At 57.4% G+C, this 14584-nt stretch overlaps 1 protein-coding gene across 1 annotated transcript; it reads left to right on the top strand.

Annotated features, from left to right (window-relative positions):
* Positions 1-8520: 8520 nt before the first annotated feature.
* LOC113005043 lies at positions 8521-14360 on the top strand. Its single transcript, XM_039455392.1, has 3 exons — positions 8521-8650; positions 12709-13137; positions 13294-14360. Exons 1-3 carry the CDS (start codon positions 8521-8523, stop codon positions 14358-14360), a joined length of 1626 nt encoding a protein of 541 aa, XP_039311326.1.
* The last annotated feature ends 224 nt before the right edge of the window (positions 14361-14584 follow it).

The following is a 14584-nucleotide window of genomic DNA, read 5'->3' on the forward strand; positions in this document are numbered from 1 at the left end:
AGGGAAGCATCAAGCCTCTCGTCATTATCGCTGACGAGCGCCTCCGAAACTTCAAAATCGTATTGGTGAAGGAGCCGGGGCTGGCTGAGAAGACCTTGTCTTCGCAGGCCTCTGTCACCGAAGGCTCCAGAGAAGGCAGCGTACCTGGGGATCGTACCGCGATCAAGCGGCCCGCCCCTGAGACCTCCACAGTGGAACAGGAGGAGTCCAAGTGCGATTCCGAAGAGGACGGGGAGGTGGAAGTGCTCAATGCTGGGGCCACCACTACCGCCATTCCCCCTGTTAAGAGAGGCCGTGGTAGGCCTGCAATAACGGGAGAATACGCCGGCGTGGCGAAAGCCAAGCGTGAACTCCTTGAGGCCGAAGCGAAAGAATTAGAGTTGCAGGCCGAGAGGGAATGCCTAATGGAAAGGATCGAGAGGAGGAAGGACCTGGCCTCCCTCGCGGCGAGCCTCGTGGACAGTGGTGTCTCTGGCGAAGAGGCCAGACGATTGGTGCTTATGAGGCGCATGGAGAATGCTGCCGAAACGGCCAGGAAGGTGGCTGCCAAATCAGGCCATCTCCAAGGGTCTTATATTAAGGCCCTTAAAGAGATGGCCGATGGAGTGGTCGAGACGGCGAAGGAATTTGGCGCCTTGACCGCGAACGAGGAGGTGCGGCGTCTTGAACGAGACAATGCCAAACTTAGCGGGGAGGTGGCTCAGCTTAGAACTGAGGTCGCCTCCCTTAAGAAGCTCCTCACTGAGGGGCAGACGACGCGGCCCATGCAGTGCCACCGCTGCCTAGAGGTGGGGCACGTTCGCGTGAGATGCCCCGCCGAGGTGGACCGCAGTGGTCTTTGTTACCGCTGCGGTCGGGAAGGCCATCTTGCGGGGTCGTGCCAGTCCCCGCCCAAGTGCCCGAGGTGCGAGGCACGGGGTCGCCCCTCCGATCATAGGATGGGGGGGGAAAGCTTGCGTGAATACCCCCCCGTCTAGGAGGAGGGGTGGCCAAGCCAAGTCTGCGGCCTCGGCGCCTGGTGCGGCAGCGGTGGCAACAGCACCAGTGGAGAAAGGGGGGAGCACGGCGACCAGCACCGTCTCCCCCCCCGTGGGTGAGGAGGCATGTGCAACCCCCTCACCTATGCAGGTAGAGGGCCTGGAGGAGGCAATGGAGACCGGTAAGTAATGTCTTACACCGGTTTCCGCCTCCTCCAGGCGAATTTGAATCACTCCGCGAGGGCTCAGGATCTCCTGTGCCAACATCTCGCGGAGTGGTCCATAGATTTAATAGTGGCCGCCGAATCATACCTGGTTCACAATCGGGTCGATTGGCTCAGTGACCAGGATGGTTCGGTGGTAATCATCGGCGGTGGTGGTCTGCGGGCTCTCCCTCTCTCTCTCATTGAGAGGGGGGAGGGTTTCGTGGCCACCAGATGGGGCGAGACGGTGGTCATAGGGGTTTATGCCCCCCCGAGCCTCCGTCTCGCCCAATTTGAAGTACTGCTCGCTAGGGTGGGACTGGTCGTTGACCGGTCCCGCCCATCGCCAACGATCGTCGCTGGGGACTTCAACTCCAAGCTGGAGGAGTGCGGGTCCCCGGCGACGTGCTTAAGAGGGGACTCCCTCGGAGGCTGGGCCCTGGAATTGGGGCTCAGCTTCCTCAACAGGGGGTCCGTGGACACCTGCGTGAGGCACAATGGGGGCTCCATCGTGGATCTCACACTGGGATGCCCCCGGGCCTCGCGCATGGTGTCCAGATGGAGGGTGCTGGAGGGAGAGGAGACTCTGTCGATACATACGGTTCGACGTCTCCGATCCCTCCGGCGGTTGCCAACGACAAACGCGCGAGCAAGCCGCTGGCGACGAAGGGGGGCGGGCGGGTGCCGTGCCGCTGGGCCATCGGGAAGATCGACATCGACCTCTTGATGGCCGCGGCCGAGTCTGTGGCCTGGTCAGGCGTTCTGACCAGGCCGATGGCCGACGTAGACGAGGGTGCGGCACGGCTGCGGGAGGTGTTGACTGGCATCTGTGATGCCGCGATGCCCCGCGTCCGTGGCCCCCCCCCGCAAGAAGGCGGTGCACTGGTGGACGCCCGAGATTGCACAGCTCAGACGTGAGTGCAATCGGGCGATCCACCGGTGCACCCATTACGCGCGCAAACGAGTGCGCGACGACGAAATTATGGCCCAGCTCAGGGACAAGCGGCGTGAAGCCAAACGGTCCTTGCAGCGGGCCATAGGCGAGGCCAAGGCCAGGGCCTGGGAAGAGCTGGTCGAGACAGTCGATCGTGATCCGTGGGGGCGCCCCTATAAAATTGTACGTAACAAATTCAGGGCGGCGGGCGCGCCCCTCACGGAGAGTCTCGACCAGCGGTTCCTCGAGACCGTGGTCACCACCCTGTTCCCTCCGGGGCCGGGGGAGGTGGCCCACCTGGGTGTGTCCCCTCCGCCGGTGCCTGATCGGTGGGGGGACACGCATGAGGTCTCGAGGGACGAGATACGTGGGGTTGCCAAACGGCTCAGGGCGAAGAAAACAGCCCCGGGCCCAGACGGCATCCCCGCAAAGGTCCTGGCCTTGGTGTCGGGCACGTTGATGGACGGCCTCCAGCACTTGTTCGGGAAGTGTCTGGAGGCTGGGCGGTTCCCCACCGCGTGGAAAGAGGCGAAGTTGGTGCTCCTCCGGAAGGAGGGTAAGCCCGAGGGGTCGCCCTCGTCGGCATACCGCCCCATTTGCCTGCTCGACGAGGCGAGCAAAATGCTGGAGCGCGTTCTAGCTGCTCGCCTCCGAGAGCACCTGTAGCGGGACGGCCCCGATCTGGCCGACTGCCAGTTCGGATTCCGAGAGAGCCGATCAACGGTCGACGCCATCCGGCGCGTCCGTGCCCTCTCGGATGAGGCTGTCTCCCGCGGGAAGAAGGTGTTGGCGGTCTGTTTAGACATAGCCAACGCCTTCAATACACTCCCGTGGGAGTGTATACGTCAGGCACTCCGGTTCCACCGGGTGCCTGCGTATATGCAGAAGGTAATCGGGGATCACCTTAGGGACAGGGGTATCCGGTACTTGGGGCGGTACGGGCGTCCCCGCAGACGAAGGATCCACCGGGGTGTCCTGCAGGGTTCGGTCCTTGGACCCCTCCTGTGGGCCCTCGGTTATAATTGGGTCCTCCGGGGAGCCCTCCTTTACGGGCTGGGACTGGTGTGTTACGCCGATGACACACTGCTCCTAGCCTGGAGGGATGATTGGAGGAGCACCATTCGCCTCGCCGAGGCCGCGGTGGCACATTTGGTGGGTAGAATACGGGCACTGGGCTTGCGCGTGGCGCCCCAAAAGACCGAGGTCATCTGGCTTGCCGGACCTCGGGTGAGGGGACCGCCGCGTGGTGCCCAGTTGTCCGTAGAGGGGGTTCGAGTCCCAATTGGGACCCAGATGCGCTATCTGGGTCTCATCCTCGACAGCCGATGGAGTTTCGTGCCGCACTTCCTGCGGCTGGTTCCCCGAGTGAGGCTCGTTTCGGACAGCCTCGCGAGGCTTATGCCGAACCTCGGGGGACCAGGGGGTGGAGCTCGCCGCCTGTATCTCGGCGTAGTCCGGTCCATAGCGCCGTATGGCGCCTCCGTGTGGTACACGGATGTGGCAGCCAGCCAACGTCTGAGAACGCTCTTGTTGAGCGCTCAGCGGGGGCTGGTCGTCCGTGCCGCACGGGGTTACCGGGACATTGCCACGCGGGCGGCGTTGCTGGTGGCCGGGGAGCTCCCATGGGTAGTCGAGGCGCGCGTGTACGCTGATGCGTACACAGAGAGATGCGCGCGTCGAAGAGTCCCTGGGGCCCCCTGGACACCTAAAGAGCAGGAGGTGTGGCGCCTCCGAGCTCGGAGGCGCGCTGTCGAGGAATGGGGCGAGAGCCTGACCCCTGATGGGCCGGGCTCTCGCGTCGTCGGTGCCATAGCACCTGTTCTGAAGGAATGGATGGGCCGACGACGCTTCGGACCTCTCACATATAGGTTGGGGCAGGTGCTCACCGGGCATGGTTGCTTTGGTGAGCACCTGCACCGAATTGGACGGGAACCCACCGCAATATGCCACCACTGCGGGGCCCCAGTGGACTCAGCGGATCACACCCTGTTGGAGTGTCCAACATCGGACTCTGACCGCCGGGTTCTGCTGGAAGCCCTGGGACTCAACCAGGCTGACTTCTCCCTGGAGAGCATGGTGCGCGCCATGCTCGAAGGGGAGGAGCCCTGGGCGGCCACGCTCTCCTTCTGCGAATCAGTTATGTCGCGGAAGGAGAGCGACGAGAGAAGGCGGGAGGCGGACCCGAACGCCGCCCCCTGCCGCAAAAAGAGAACGGGGAGACGGGCGCGGGCATATGCCCGAGTCCCGTAAAACCCTCCCCATTGTCACGGGCTGGGGGGAGGAACGGGCGAGATGTGCCTGGCCCTCCAGCCCGAGACTGCCGGGAGCTACAGGGTTAGGGTGCGGGGGCACCCTATCCCATTGCACGTAGTTCCCCCGGCAGGAGAGACCGTTGCGTGGTGGTCCCGCAATGGTCTCCAGTTTTAGTCAGGACGTCCTCCTCCCACGAAATGGGAGGGGGAAGGGGCTCGGGGGGCGCCCGATGGAGTATGCCTTAGCCATCCCGGGGCGCCCCGCATGTCTCATGTAAAGGGGACCACCATGGGGTTTTAGCCGGTAGGAGTCCGGCATAACCGCCTCCCTTCCCCCCGGAAGGGAGGGGTATCCATGAGGATTTCCCCATGTAAAAAAAAAAAAGGGACAAGGTCCTTGTCCTCTCCCAATCTAACGAAAGGGGACATCTCTCCCGCAGAAGGTAGGAATGCCACCAAGAACGTAAGAGGACCCTCCGTGGGGGCTGGCGGGCTGGAGCTTTTCAGCCCGTCCAGCTCACCAGAGAACCCCCTCAAAAAAGAGACGAGGAAACTCCAAGTCACATTGGAGGACTTCCTTCCCAAGGGGGGGGGGGGAAATACGTCCCGTTGGCTCGAAGCCGGGTCCGGCTTACAGCAAGGGCGTTAAACCTGAAACGAATCCCGCCCCGAGCCGAGTAGAATTCCCGGACCATCCGGCCTGAGAAATAAGGCAAGACCCTCCCTGCCACCCTCCCCGACCCCTGCCGTAGGGTCCACAGGTATGGACGTGGACTCCGACGTAGAGTCGGTGGGCCGGGGGAAAAAGAGGGCCTGTAGTAGGAAATCGCCCTCCTACTACATATCGTCCTCTTCGGAGTCGGACGAAGGGCCGATGAAGAAGGGACGAGGAAGGCCGGCCAAGGACCCCTCCCACGCCGGACAATTCACTGCGGAGGCCCTCGCCAGGAAGGCTGAAGCCGACAAGGCGAGGAAGATAAAAAAGGACCACAGGGACATCATCAACCCTGACGTCCAACCTTCTTCAGCCAGAGCGGCCAAGGAAGGAAATGGCTCTAGAAAGAGTCGAGGAATTGGAACAACAGCCGATCCTGGCGGTGGCTGCAATAATGACGAAAAGTCTCGGGATGCTGGCCAAGTCCGTAGAGAAGTCCACAAACATCCAGGGTCCCATTAGGAAAGACCTCTGGAATGCATATTCGGACCTCACGGCGGGCTTGACTACCATCCTGGCAAGGCAGGAGGAGACCCCCGCAGAACTGGCGCACAGAGAAGAAAGAGGGGCCATGGCCAAGGCCAAGGCCAAGTGGGCTGCGGAAAAGAGGAGGCTCGAAGCCGAGATGGGGCAAATGCGGGTCCGCATTGCCCTACTCGAGAAAGCCTCCTCGATCCAAGCCCCCAGGGAGTGTGGCACCGATGTCGAGGTCCAGACAGACCTGGAACTCAACGACACGGTACTAGATGCCCTGACCGGAGGAACCCGTCCACAGGGACCGCCGGAAGACATGGACAGGGAAGAGCCCCCCGTTGAGGAGCCTCCTGCCCACACAGAGACCACCCGGCACAGGAAGTTGCCGGTAGTGGTCTCCACGGAAGTACTTAAAGAACCATACTTCCGTCCGCCGCTAAAGGAGGTTCGCAAGCAGATGAACCCCCTGTCAAACGCGGCGGACATTAGAGTGGCTACCGCCTCCATATCCTCCTTCCCTGCCCTTCCCCCTCCCTCCAGTCCTCTGGAGACATCGGGATGGGCCAGGGTCGGGGAGAGCGGGAAGAAGGAGAAGAAGAGGGCGAAAGCCCTGACTCAGGACGGCCTTAAGGAGGCCCTTGCCAGAGTCCTCCCGGCCGTCCTCGCCGAGATAGGGCTTCTCCCCGCCCCCAGGGTGGCGGAGAGGCCCAGGGCACCCCCGACTGCGGGCAAGATTGCCAGGCAGTCCGGGGCTGCCCCCCAGAAAGGAGCGGGCAACGCGGTCGCAGCGGCCGCGAAGCCCGGTCCGACGCAGAAGGAGACCACCCCGTCCATACTAGAGCTATGGACGGAGGTGGTCTCCAAAAAGACTAAGAAGAAGACCGCCAAAGCCGCCGAGAGGGCGACGAAGACGGCCCCACCTCCGGTAGCGAGGTCGACAAGGGTCCTCCCGATCCCGCCCCCGAAAAACCCCCCCCAACAACCTTCTTCCTCCAAGAAGAAGAAGAAACGGGGTGGACGCGGAGGGGGCCAGGGGGGACCAGGGGGGCAAACACCGGGTGGTGCCAGCTCCCTGGGTCCGGCCAGGGCAACCAAAATTAGGCCACCGACAACGGCGGCCGTGACGGTGACCTGCGCGGACCCAGCGGCATACGCGCAGGTCCTCAGGACCGCGAGAGAGAGGGTAGATCTCTCCTTCCTCGGGATCGAGGACCTGCGCCCCCGTAGAGCGGTAACGGGCGCCCAGATTCTCGAGGTCAGGGGCGCCGACAACGGCACCAAAGCCGACGCCCTGGCCGAGGGGATCAGGGCAGCCCTTGGTGATACCGACGACATCAGGGTAGCTCGACCGTGCAAGACGGACGAGCTACGCCTGAACGGCCTGGACGACTCGGTCACCTCGAACGAGGTGGCCGAGGCCTGGGGAGCCATAGGAGGATGCTCCCCCAACGACATCAAAGTGGGGGAGATCCGAACGGCTCCCAACGGGCTAGGCACTTGCTGGGTGCGTATCCCAGCCAAGGCCGGCAAGGCAGCTCTGGCCGCCCCCCGCGTCAGGATGGGCTGGTCGAGCTGCCGAGTGGTGCTGCTTCCCCCTCGGGGGTTGCAGTGCCACAAGTGCCTGGCCCAAGGCCACGTCCAGGCCAAGTGCAGCAGCCGGGTCGATAGATCCGGCTGCTGCTACCGCTGCGGAGGCATTGGCCACTTGGCCAAGGCCTGTACGGCCAAGGCGGGCCCGTGTGCAAAGACGCGGGCAGGCCCGCCGAACACCGGATCGGCGCAAAGGGGTGCCTGGCTAACAAGCCTCAAAAGGCACCCCTGAGTGCCGGGGGCCAAAACGAGGCGGGGCCATTAATACCCCCGACCCCGACTCCGCCCCCGGCTCCGGCCCCCGCAGCGGTCGAGATGGAAGCTCCTCTCCCACAAAGGGAGAGAAGCGTAAGAAATTGCGAGGGTGCGGCGGTAGACCGCACTGACGAGATGGAGGTGGAGGAGCCTCAAGGATGCCCTAACAATGCCCCTTAGGCTCCTCCAGGCCAACCTCAACCACGCCAGGGCTGCGCAAGACATCCTTGCGCAGTGCCTGGCGGAGGGGAGTGGCGGGCTGGCCATCGTCGCCGACCCCTACAGGATCCCCGAGAATAACCCCAATTGGATTGGAGATCCCACGGGGAGGGTGGCGATGGCCAGCCATAACGTGCCGAGCGCTCCGCCGATGATCCCGATATCGGCTGGAGAGGGCTTCGTCATGGTCGAGTACGGACCTATCGACGTCATGGGATGTTACTTCCCCCCTAGATTGAAGAGGGGGGAGTACGAGGCGGCCCTAGATGCATAGGGAGCGAGATCATAGCTCGCTCTCCTAGGCCGGTCGTCGTGGGGGGAGACCTCAATGCTGACGGTGTGGCTTGGGGCTCCCCTTGCACAGACCTTAGGGGCCGCCTCGCCCTAGAATTTGCGGCGGGGCTCGGCCTGGTCCTCCTAAACAGGGGCCGGGTCAGCACCTACGTGGGGGCCGGGGGGGAGTCCATTGTTGATATAACGTGGGCTTCCCCCAACGCCCTTAATAGGGTTAAAAGATAGCAAGTGGAGACCGGGTCCTTAGGAGAACTGTCGGACCACAGACTTATCTCCATGGAGCTTGTCTCCCCCCCCCGCGGAGGTGCGTGAGTTACGCCGCCGCAAACGTGATGAACGTCGATGGGTCTTAAAAAAACTCGACCCCGAAGCCCTCGAGGTCAGCCTCCTGGCATCCACTTGGCCAGAAGTAGGAGGAGCTGACCTCGAGGCCGAGGAGGAGGAGGAGCGCTTATGCGAGGTGATGTCGCGAGCTTGCGACGCCTCCATGCCCCGCAGCAGACCGATGGCGCGCCGCGCCGCCTACTGGTGGTCCGCGAAGCTCGCAGAACTCAGGTGAGCTACCGTGGCCGCCAGGCGGGCGCACACGCGCGCCAAGCGGCGAGGCATGGAGGAGGAGCTGACAAACACCACGGCGGTCCTCAGGGATGCCAGAAAGGCCCTGAGGACTGCCATAGCCCGGGCGAAGGCCGTGACCTGGGAGGATATGCTCTCCGAGCTGGATCGCGACCCATGGGGCAGGCCTTACCGAATAGTGCTGAAAAGGCTCCGCCCATGGGCGCCTCCAGTCTCGGAGACGCTGGACCCCCAGTTCCTCGGTAGGGTGGTAAACACATTGTTCCCCACCCGGGGGAAGGACATCCCGGACAAGTCCGCCCCTCCCCCAGGATGGTCCGAGGAACTGGAGGTGTCCAGGCACGAAATGGTCGCGGCCTTCGTCCGCATTCAGGGTAGCAAGGCGAAGGCGCCCGGGCCGGACGGCATTTGTGCCAAGGTCTGGGCCCGGGCGTCACCGTACGTCGGGGAGGCGCTTCGTGCTACATACACGAAGTGCCTCCGTGAAGGAACTTTCCCCAGGAGGTGGAAGAGGGCCCGGCTTGTCCTCCTTAGAAAGGAGGGCAAACCCGCGGAGAGTCCCTCCGCGTACAGGCCCCTCTGTATGCTGGATGATGCGGGCAAGATCTTTGAGCGTATCATTGCCAATCGCATCATCCAGCATATGGCCCGGAACGGTCCCGAACTGTCCCCCGAGCAATATGGGTTTCGAGAGGCACGGTCGACCATCGACGCTATACGTCAGGTCCGATCCCTCTCGGAATCCATAACGGGGGACGGGATGGTGGCGTTGGCGATATCCCTGGATATCGCCAACGCCTTTAATAGTCTACCATGGGGCGAGGTAGTGGCAGCGCTGTGCGAACACTTTTGCCTGCCGCCCTACCTCGCCGCCATCGTTCGGGACTATTTCCGGGACAGGGTGCTGGAGTTCCGCGATAAATCCGGACACCAGCAGCGGAGGGATCTGTCGTGTGGCGTTCCGCAGGGGTCCGTGTTGGGCCCCCTGCTGTGGAACGCCACATACGACAAAGTGCTCCGCGCGGTTCTCTCCCCCGGCTGTCATGTCGTCGGCTATGCCGATGACACGTTCATTGTGGCTGGGGAGACCTCTTGGGGAAGAGCGGTTGCCACGGGCAACTGGGCTGTGGCCTGTGTCGTTGGTGCCATTAAAGGCCTGGGCCTGAGGGTGGCCCCGGAGAAGTCGGAAGCCATCTTCTTTAACGATGTTTCCTCCGGGGTACCGCCCCAGGCCTTCGTCCTGGTGGACAACACCCGCGTTCAGGTGGGTGCAACCCTTAAGTACCTAGGGTTACACTTGAACGGTCGCTGGGCCTTTACTAGTCACTTTGACAAGCTGGCCCAGCGGTTGGGCAAAAGGGTTGACGCCCTAAACGGGTTAATGCCCAACCTCCGGGGTCCGAAGGTGGGTGCTAGACGCGCGTACGCCCTCGCGGTCATGTCCGGGGTTCTGTATGGAGCCCCGGTATGGTTCCGCGAGGCGCTGGCCAGCCGCCGCATCAAGAAGGTTCTGCACGATGTGCAGCGGCGGCTGGCGCGTAGGATAACGCGCGCGTTTAGCACCGCTCCCAACACGGCAATTATGGCCCTGGCGGGGCTCCCCCCGGCGGAGTACACGGCCGACGCCCAGGCATGGAGTTATGCCAGGGCGAAGGCCGTCCGCCTCAAGGGGGGAGTGGTAACCCCCAGGGTCGCCGCGTTGCTGAGCGAGAGGGCCCGTCGGCAGGTGATGAGAGCGTGGAAGAGAAATCTCATCGAAAACCCGCCGGCGGCCGGATCTCGGATCCTGGAGGCCGTCCTACCGCACCTGGACGAATGGGTGGGCCGCCCGTTTGGCGGCCTGTCCTACAGGACGACACAGGTGCTCACCGGGCATGGTTGCTTCGGTGAGTACCTGTGCAGGATTAAGAAGGAACCAACGACACGGTGCCATCACTGTGGTGCCGCCCGGGACTCCGCGCAGCACACGCTGGTAGACTGCACAGCGTGGGAAGAGCTGCGCGGAGTCCTGAGGGCGGAAATATGTAATGACCTCTCCTTGCCGGCCATCATTAGCCAAATGGTCGGCAGGGAGAGTGAAAAGCGGTCTCCTCCTTCTGCGAACAAGTAATGCTGCAGAAGGAGGAGGCCGAGAAGGTGAGAGAGAGGCGGCCGGGGGGACGAATGCCCCTCGGCAACGCAAATAGTGGCAGGGACGGCAGGGACGAGGACCATGACCAAACTTGGCTCCCGCTCCGGCCGCCCAGACGAAGAAGAACTGCCCCCCGTCCTCCGGGCTCTAGTGGCCCTGCTGTACGGAGGCGGAGGGGCAGAAGAGCCGTGGCGGTTGCCTCCTCCCTCCCCACTATCGCGGAGAAGAGGGAGGATGAAAACCGCTGCAGCAATGCAGAGAGGGGGCAACCCTCCTCTCCAGCGGCTGTCGGCCCCGCTTTCGGGACGCGCAGCCGCGGGAGGAGGGTTCCCCGCAACAGTGAGCCCGGCGAGGCAGACCCGACCTGACGGTCCGGGGGGAGCGATTAATGCGCGACACAATGCGCCACCGCTCCCCCCCAGTGCATCGCCGGGGTGGTGGAAGAGGGATTAACCCCCTCTCCACCACGTAGTAGAAGGTGCCCGCGCCTCCTCAAGAGGCGCGATGAGGCACGGGAAATTCGGCGGGGGCCGGATCCCCGGGCTTTGCCCCCGCAACACCATGGGAAGAGGCGGGGGAGGGCTGGTGTCCCTCTCCCCCGACCTGAGGCCGGCTTGGCCTCACGGCCCTGCCGGAGGACCTTCAACAGGTTACCCCTTGCGTGCTGAGTCGGCCTCGGCCGACTTGGTCCGGGGGGCTCCGGAAGTATGCTGCACGCGTTCCCGGAGCCCCCCAGTCAAGGACCAAAGTTGGACACCCGAAGGGGTTTTAGTGGGTATGCCCCCACCGTCACGTTGACGGCGGGGGAGAGCCCCACATAACCGCCAGGCTTCCCCCGGGGCCTGGGGTATGCGGTAACGCATTTCCCCTCCGTGAACAAAAAAAAAAAAAGGCGCCAGTTCGCGCTACCGCCGCGGGGCGGTGACGCGGCCGAGCGCGGCCGTTTTCTCGTGGACAAGATGCATCCAATAGGAAATATAAGGGCGCTCGGAACCGAGACCAGCAGATCTCCTGCTTTTGTGGAGTGAGCCCCGTTGTCAGTTCGAATATTCGCTGTAGGAATCATAGTTCCATATTTACCGCTAGGCGGCTGCCAGCGGCTGCGTTTCTCGTTAGAGAAATAGTTCCTCCGATATTATAAGGGACCTCGCTCGATCGGCGTTTACCTTTATCATAAATATCATAATCATTTTTTCATAAAAATGGCTTCGAAAAAATTAAGCGGATTTGCGAACCGTAAACGAAAACTTCGATGGGAGGAAGAAGAAAGTAAATCTGCAAAATCGCTTGCTGCTTTCTTTAAGCCGCAAAGTGATTGTAACTCTAACTTCTCACAAAATGTTACTACAAACCTAACATCTGAAATAAATAAAGAAAATTCCATTCACGAATGTAGTACAGCATCAAATGCCGAAATGCATATTATCTCTGATAATTTAGATTCTCAAGAGTCGAATTTAAAAATTGTGGTAGAGGAACCAGTTGCTTCATCTTCTTCAGGTAGCATTGCAGTTAACGATCCGATCATTAACTATGGCGATCCGGCATTTTGGCCTTTTCCGCTTAGTAACACTGTTCGTGACCATATACTGACACTAGATTTAAAATCGCAAATTAACGAAAATAATGTTTTTCCTAAAGATGCCGACAATCGATCGTTCTCGAAATTTTTGTATTATCGAAGCACTGGAAACGGCGAGTCCTATATACAATCTTGGCTTTGCTATTCAAAGAAATTAGATAGAATATTTTGCATTCCTTGTAAACTATTTTTTTGTGACAAAAATAAATCTTCCTTTGCAACAACTGGAAGTAATAAATGGAAAAATATTCATGACTATCTACGATCACATGAAAATTCACCAGAACACCGAAAGAGTTTTGCAAGTTGGTTTGAAGCTTGTCATAGACTTGAATCGCGTCAAACTATCGATCAGAAATTACAGGCAGATATTATTAAGGAGCGTGATCATTGGCGACTTGTTTTAGATCGCTTATGCAATATAATTTTATACTTAGCAACACATAATATTGCACTTCGCGGATCATCCGATCGGTTATTTACTAAAAATAATGGGAATTTTTTAGGTTTGGTAGAATTACTAGGAAAATATGACGTCACTATGCATGAGCATCTCCGACGCATTTCATCCCAAGAAACTCATGTTCATTATTGCAGTAACACTATTCAAAATGAAATTATCATTTTGATGGGATCAAGTGTTAAAAACACAATATTAGATCGTGCCAGGCAAGCAAAATACTACAGTATAATTTTAGATTGTACTCCTGATTTGAGTCACACAGAACAACTTTCTGTTACAATACGATTTGTCGATGTATCCAGTGATGTGTCCCCCAAAGAACATTTCATTACTTTTCGAGCAGTTCATGAATCGTCTGGTCAGTCCTTGTTTGATATAATTTTAAAGGTATTAGAAAAACTCAATTTGGATATTAAAGATTGCAGAGGACAAGGCTACGATAATGGGTCCAACATGAAAGGAAACAATACAGGTGTTTAAGCTCGTATCCTTCAAATTAATCCAAGAGCTTTCTTTATGCCTTGCGGTTGTCACAGTTTAAATTTAGTTATTAGTGATTGTGCAACTTCTTGTACCGAGTCTGTTAGTTTTTTCGGAGTTATTCAAAAAATTTACACACTCTTTTCAGCTTCTGTTGGAAGGTGGAAAATATTAATTAATACTGTGCCAGCTTTTACAATAAAACCACTTTGTACAACCCGGTGGGAGAGTCGTATCGAGTGTTTAAAGCCGTTGCGCTACCAAGTTATTGAAATACATGATGCTCTACTAACATTAAGTGAACACGGTTCCTCTGATCCTGCAATTAAGCATGAAGCGCAAACCCTCGCGTCACAATTATGCGTTTACAATTTCCTTGTTATACTCGTTATCTGGTACGATATTCTGTTTCGTATCAATATTGTGAGTAAATCTATGCAATCAAATACAATGGACCTCGGATCCGCCGTTTCGCTCATGGAATCTTGTGCCGAATATATAGAAAATTATCGACTTAATGGATTTGCTAAAGCGTTAGTAGATGCAAAGGAACTTGCTAAAAGTTTAGATGTAGATCCCATATTTGTGCAGAAACGAGTAAATCGAAAAAAACGCATGTTTAATTACGAACATAGTGATGAAACCATGTCTGATCCTCAAAATCTTTTTAAAACAAAGATTTTTTATGTTATATTAGATACTGCAATAACATCACTCAAAGAAAGATTTAAACAACTCAAAGAATTCCAAGATACTTGGTTCTTCTTGTTTGATATAAGTAAGTTACCCGAAATAGAAGAGTTGAAAAAGTGTTGTTCCAACCTTGAAGATAAACTCAGACACGGGAATAATTATGACATCCTCGGAAATGAATTATATGACGAGTTGCAATCTACTAGTAGTTTAATCTCAAAAAATATTCATGATCCATTGAATGTTCTTAAATTCATAAATCAAAACAACCTGCAATCGGTTTTGTCAAATCTTTGGACGGCATTGCGAATATTACTGACTATACCTATCACAGTTGCAAGTGGAGAACGCAGTTTTAGCAAATTAAAGTTAATTAAAACCTATTTGCGTACATCCACAAGTGATGACCGTTTAAGTGTACTAGCGATATTATCAATTGAGAACGAGATTACTCAAAAAATAGACCTTGCTAAAGTTATAAAAAGTCTATGGGATTTAAAAGCACGAAAAAAATCATTTTGAATATCAACAAATCAGAGCATTCATTTAGATATAAGATATAAATTTACTTTATAAAAATGCATAGAATGAGAGACAAAACATTTGTTAATTAAAAATATAAATAATTCATAAAAAAAACAAAATATAAAAAACCATAATATATAAAAAAACAAAATATAAAAAAAATATTAAAAATATAAAATACAAAGAAACGAAAAAAACCTTCTCGTTTTACATCAACCTTG

Source organism: Solenopsis invicta, chromosome 12 (assembly GCF_016802725.1).
Source record: "Solenopsis invicta isolate M01_SB chromosome 12, UNIL_Sinv_3.0, whole genome shotgun sequence".
NCBI classification, from domain to species: domain Eukaryota; kingdom Metazoa; phylum Arthropoda; class Insecta; order Hymenoptera; family Formicidae; genus Solenopsis; species Solenopsis invicta.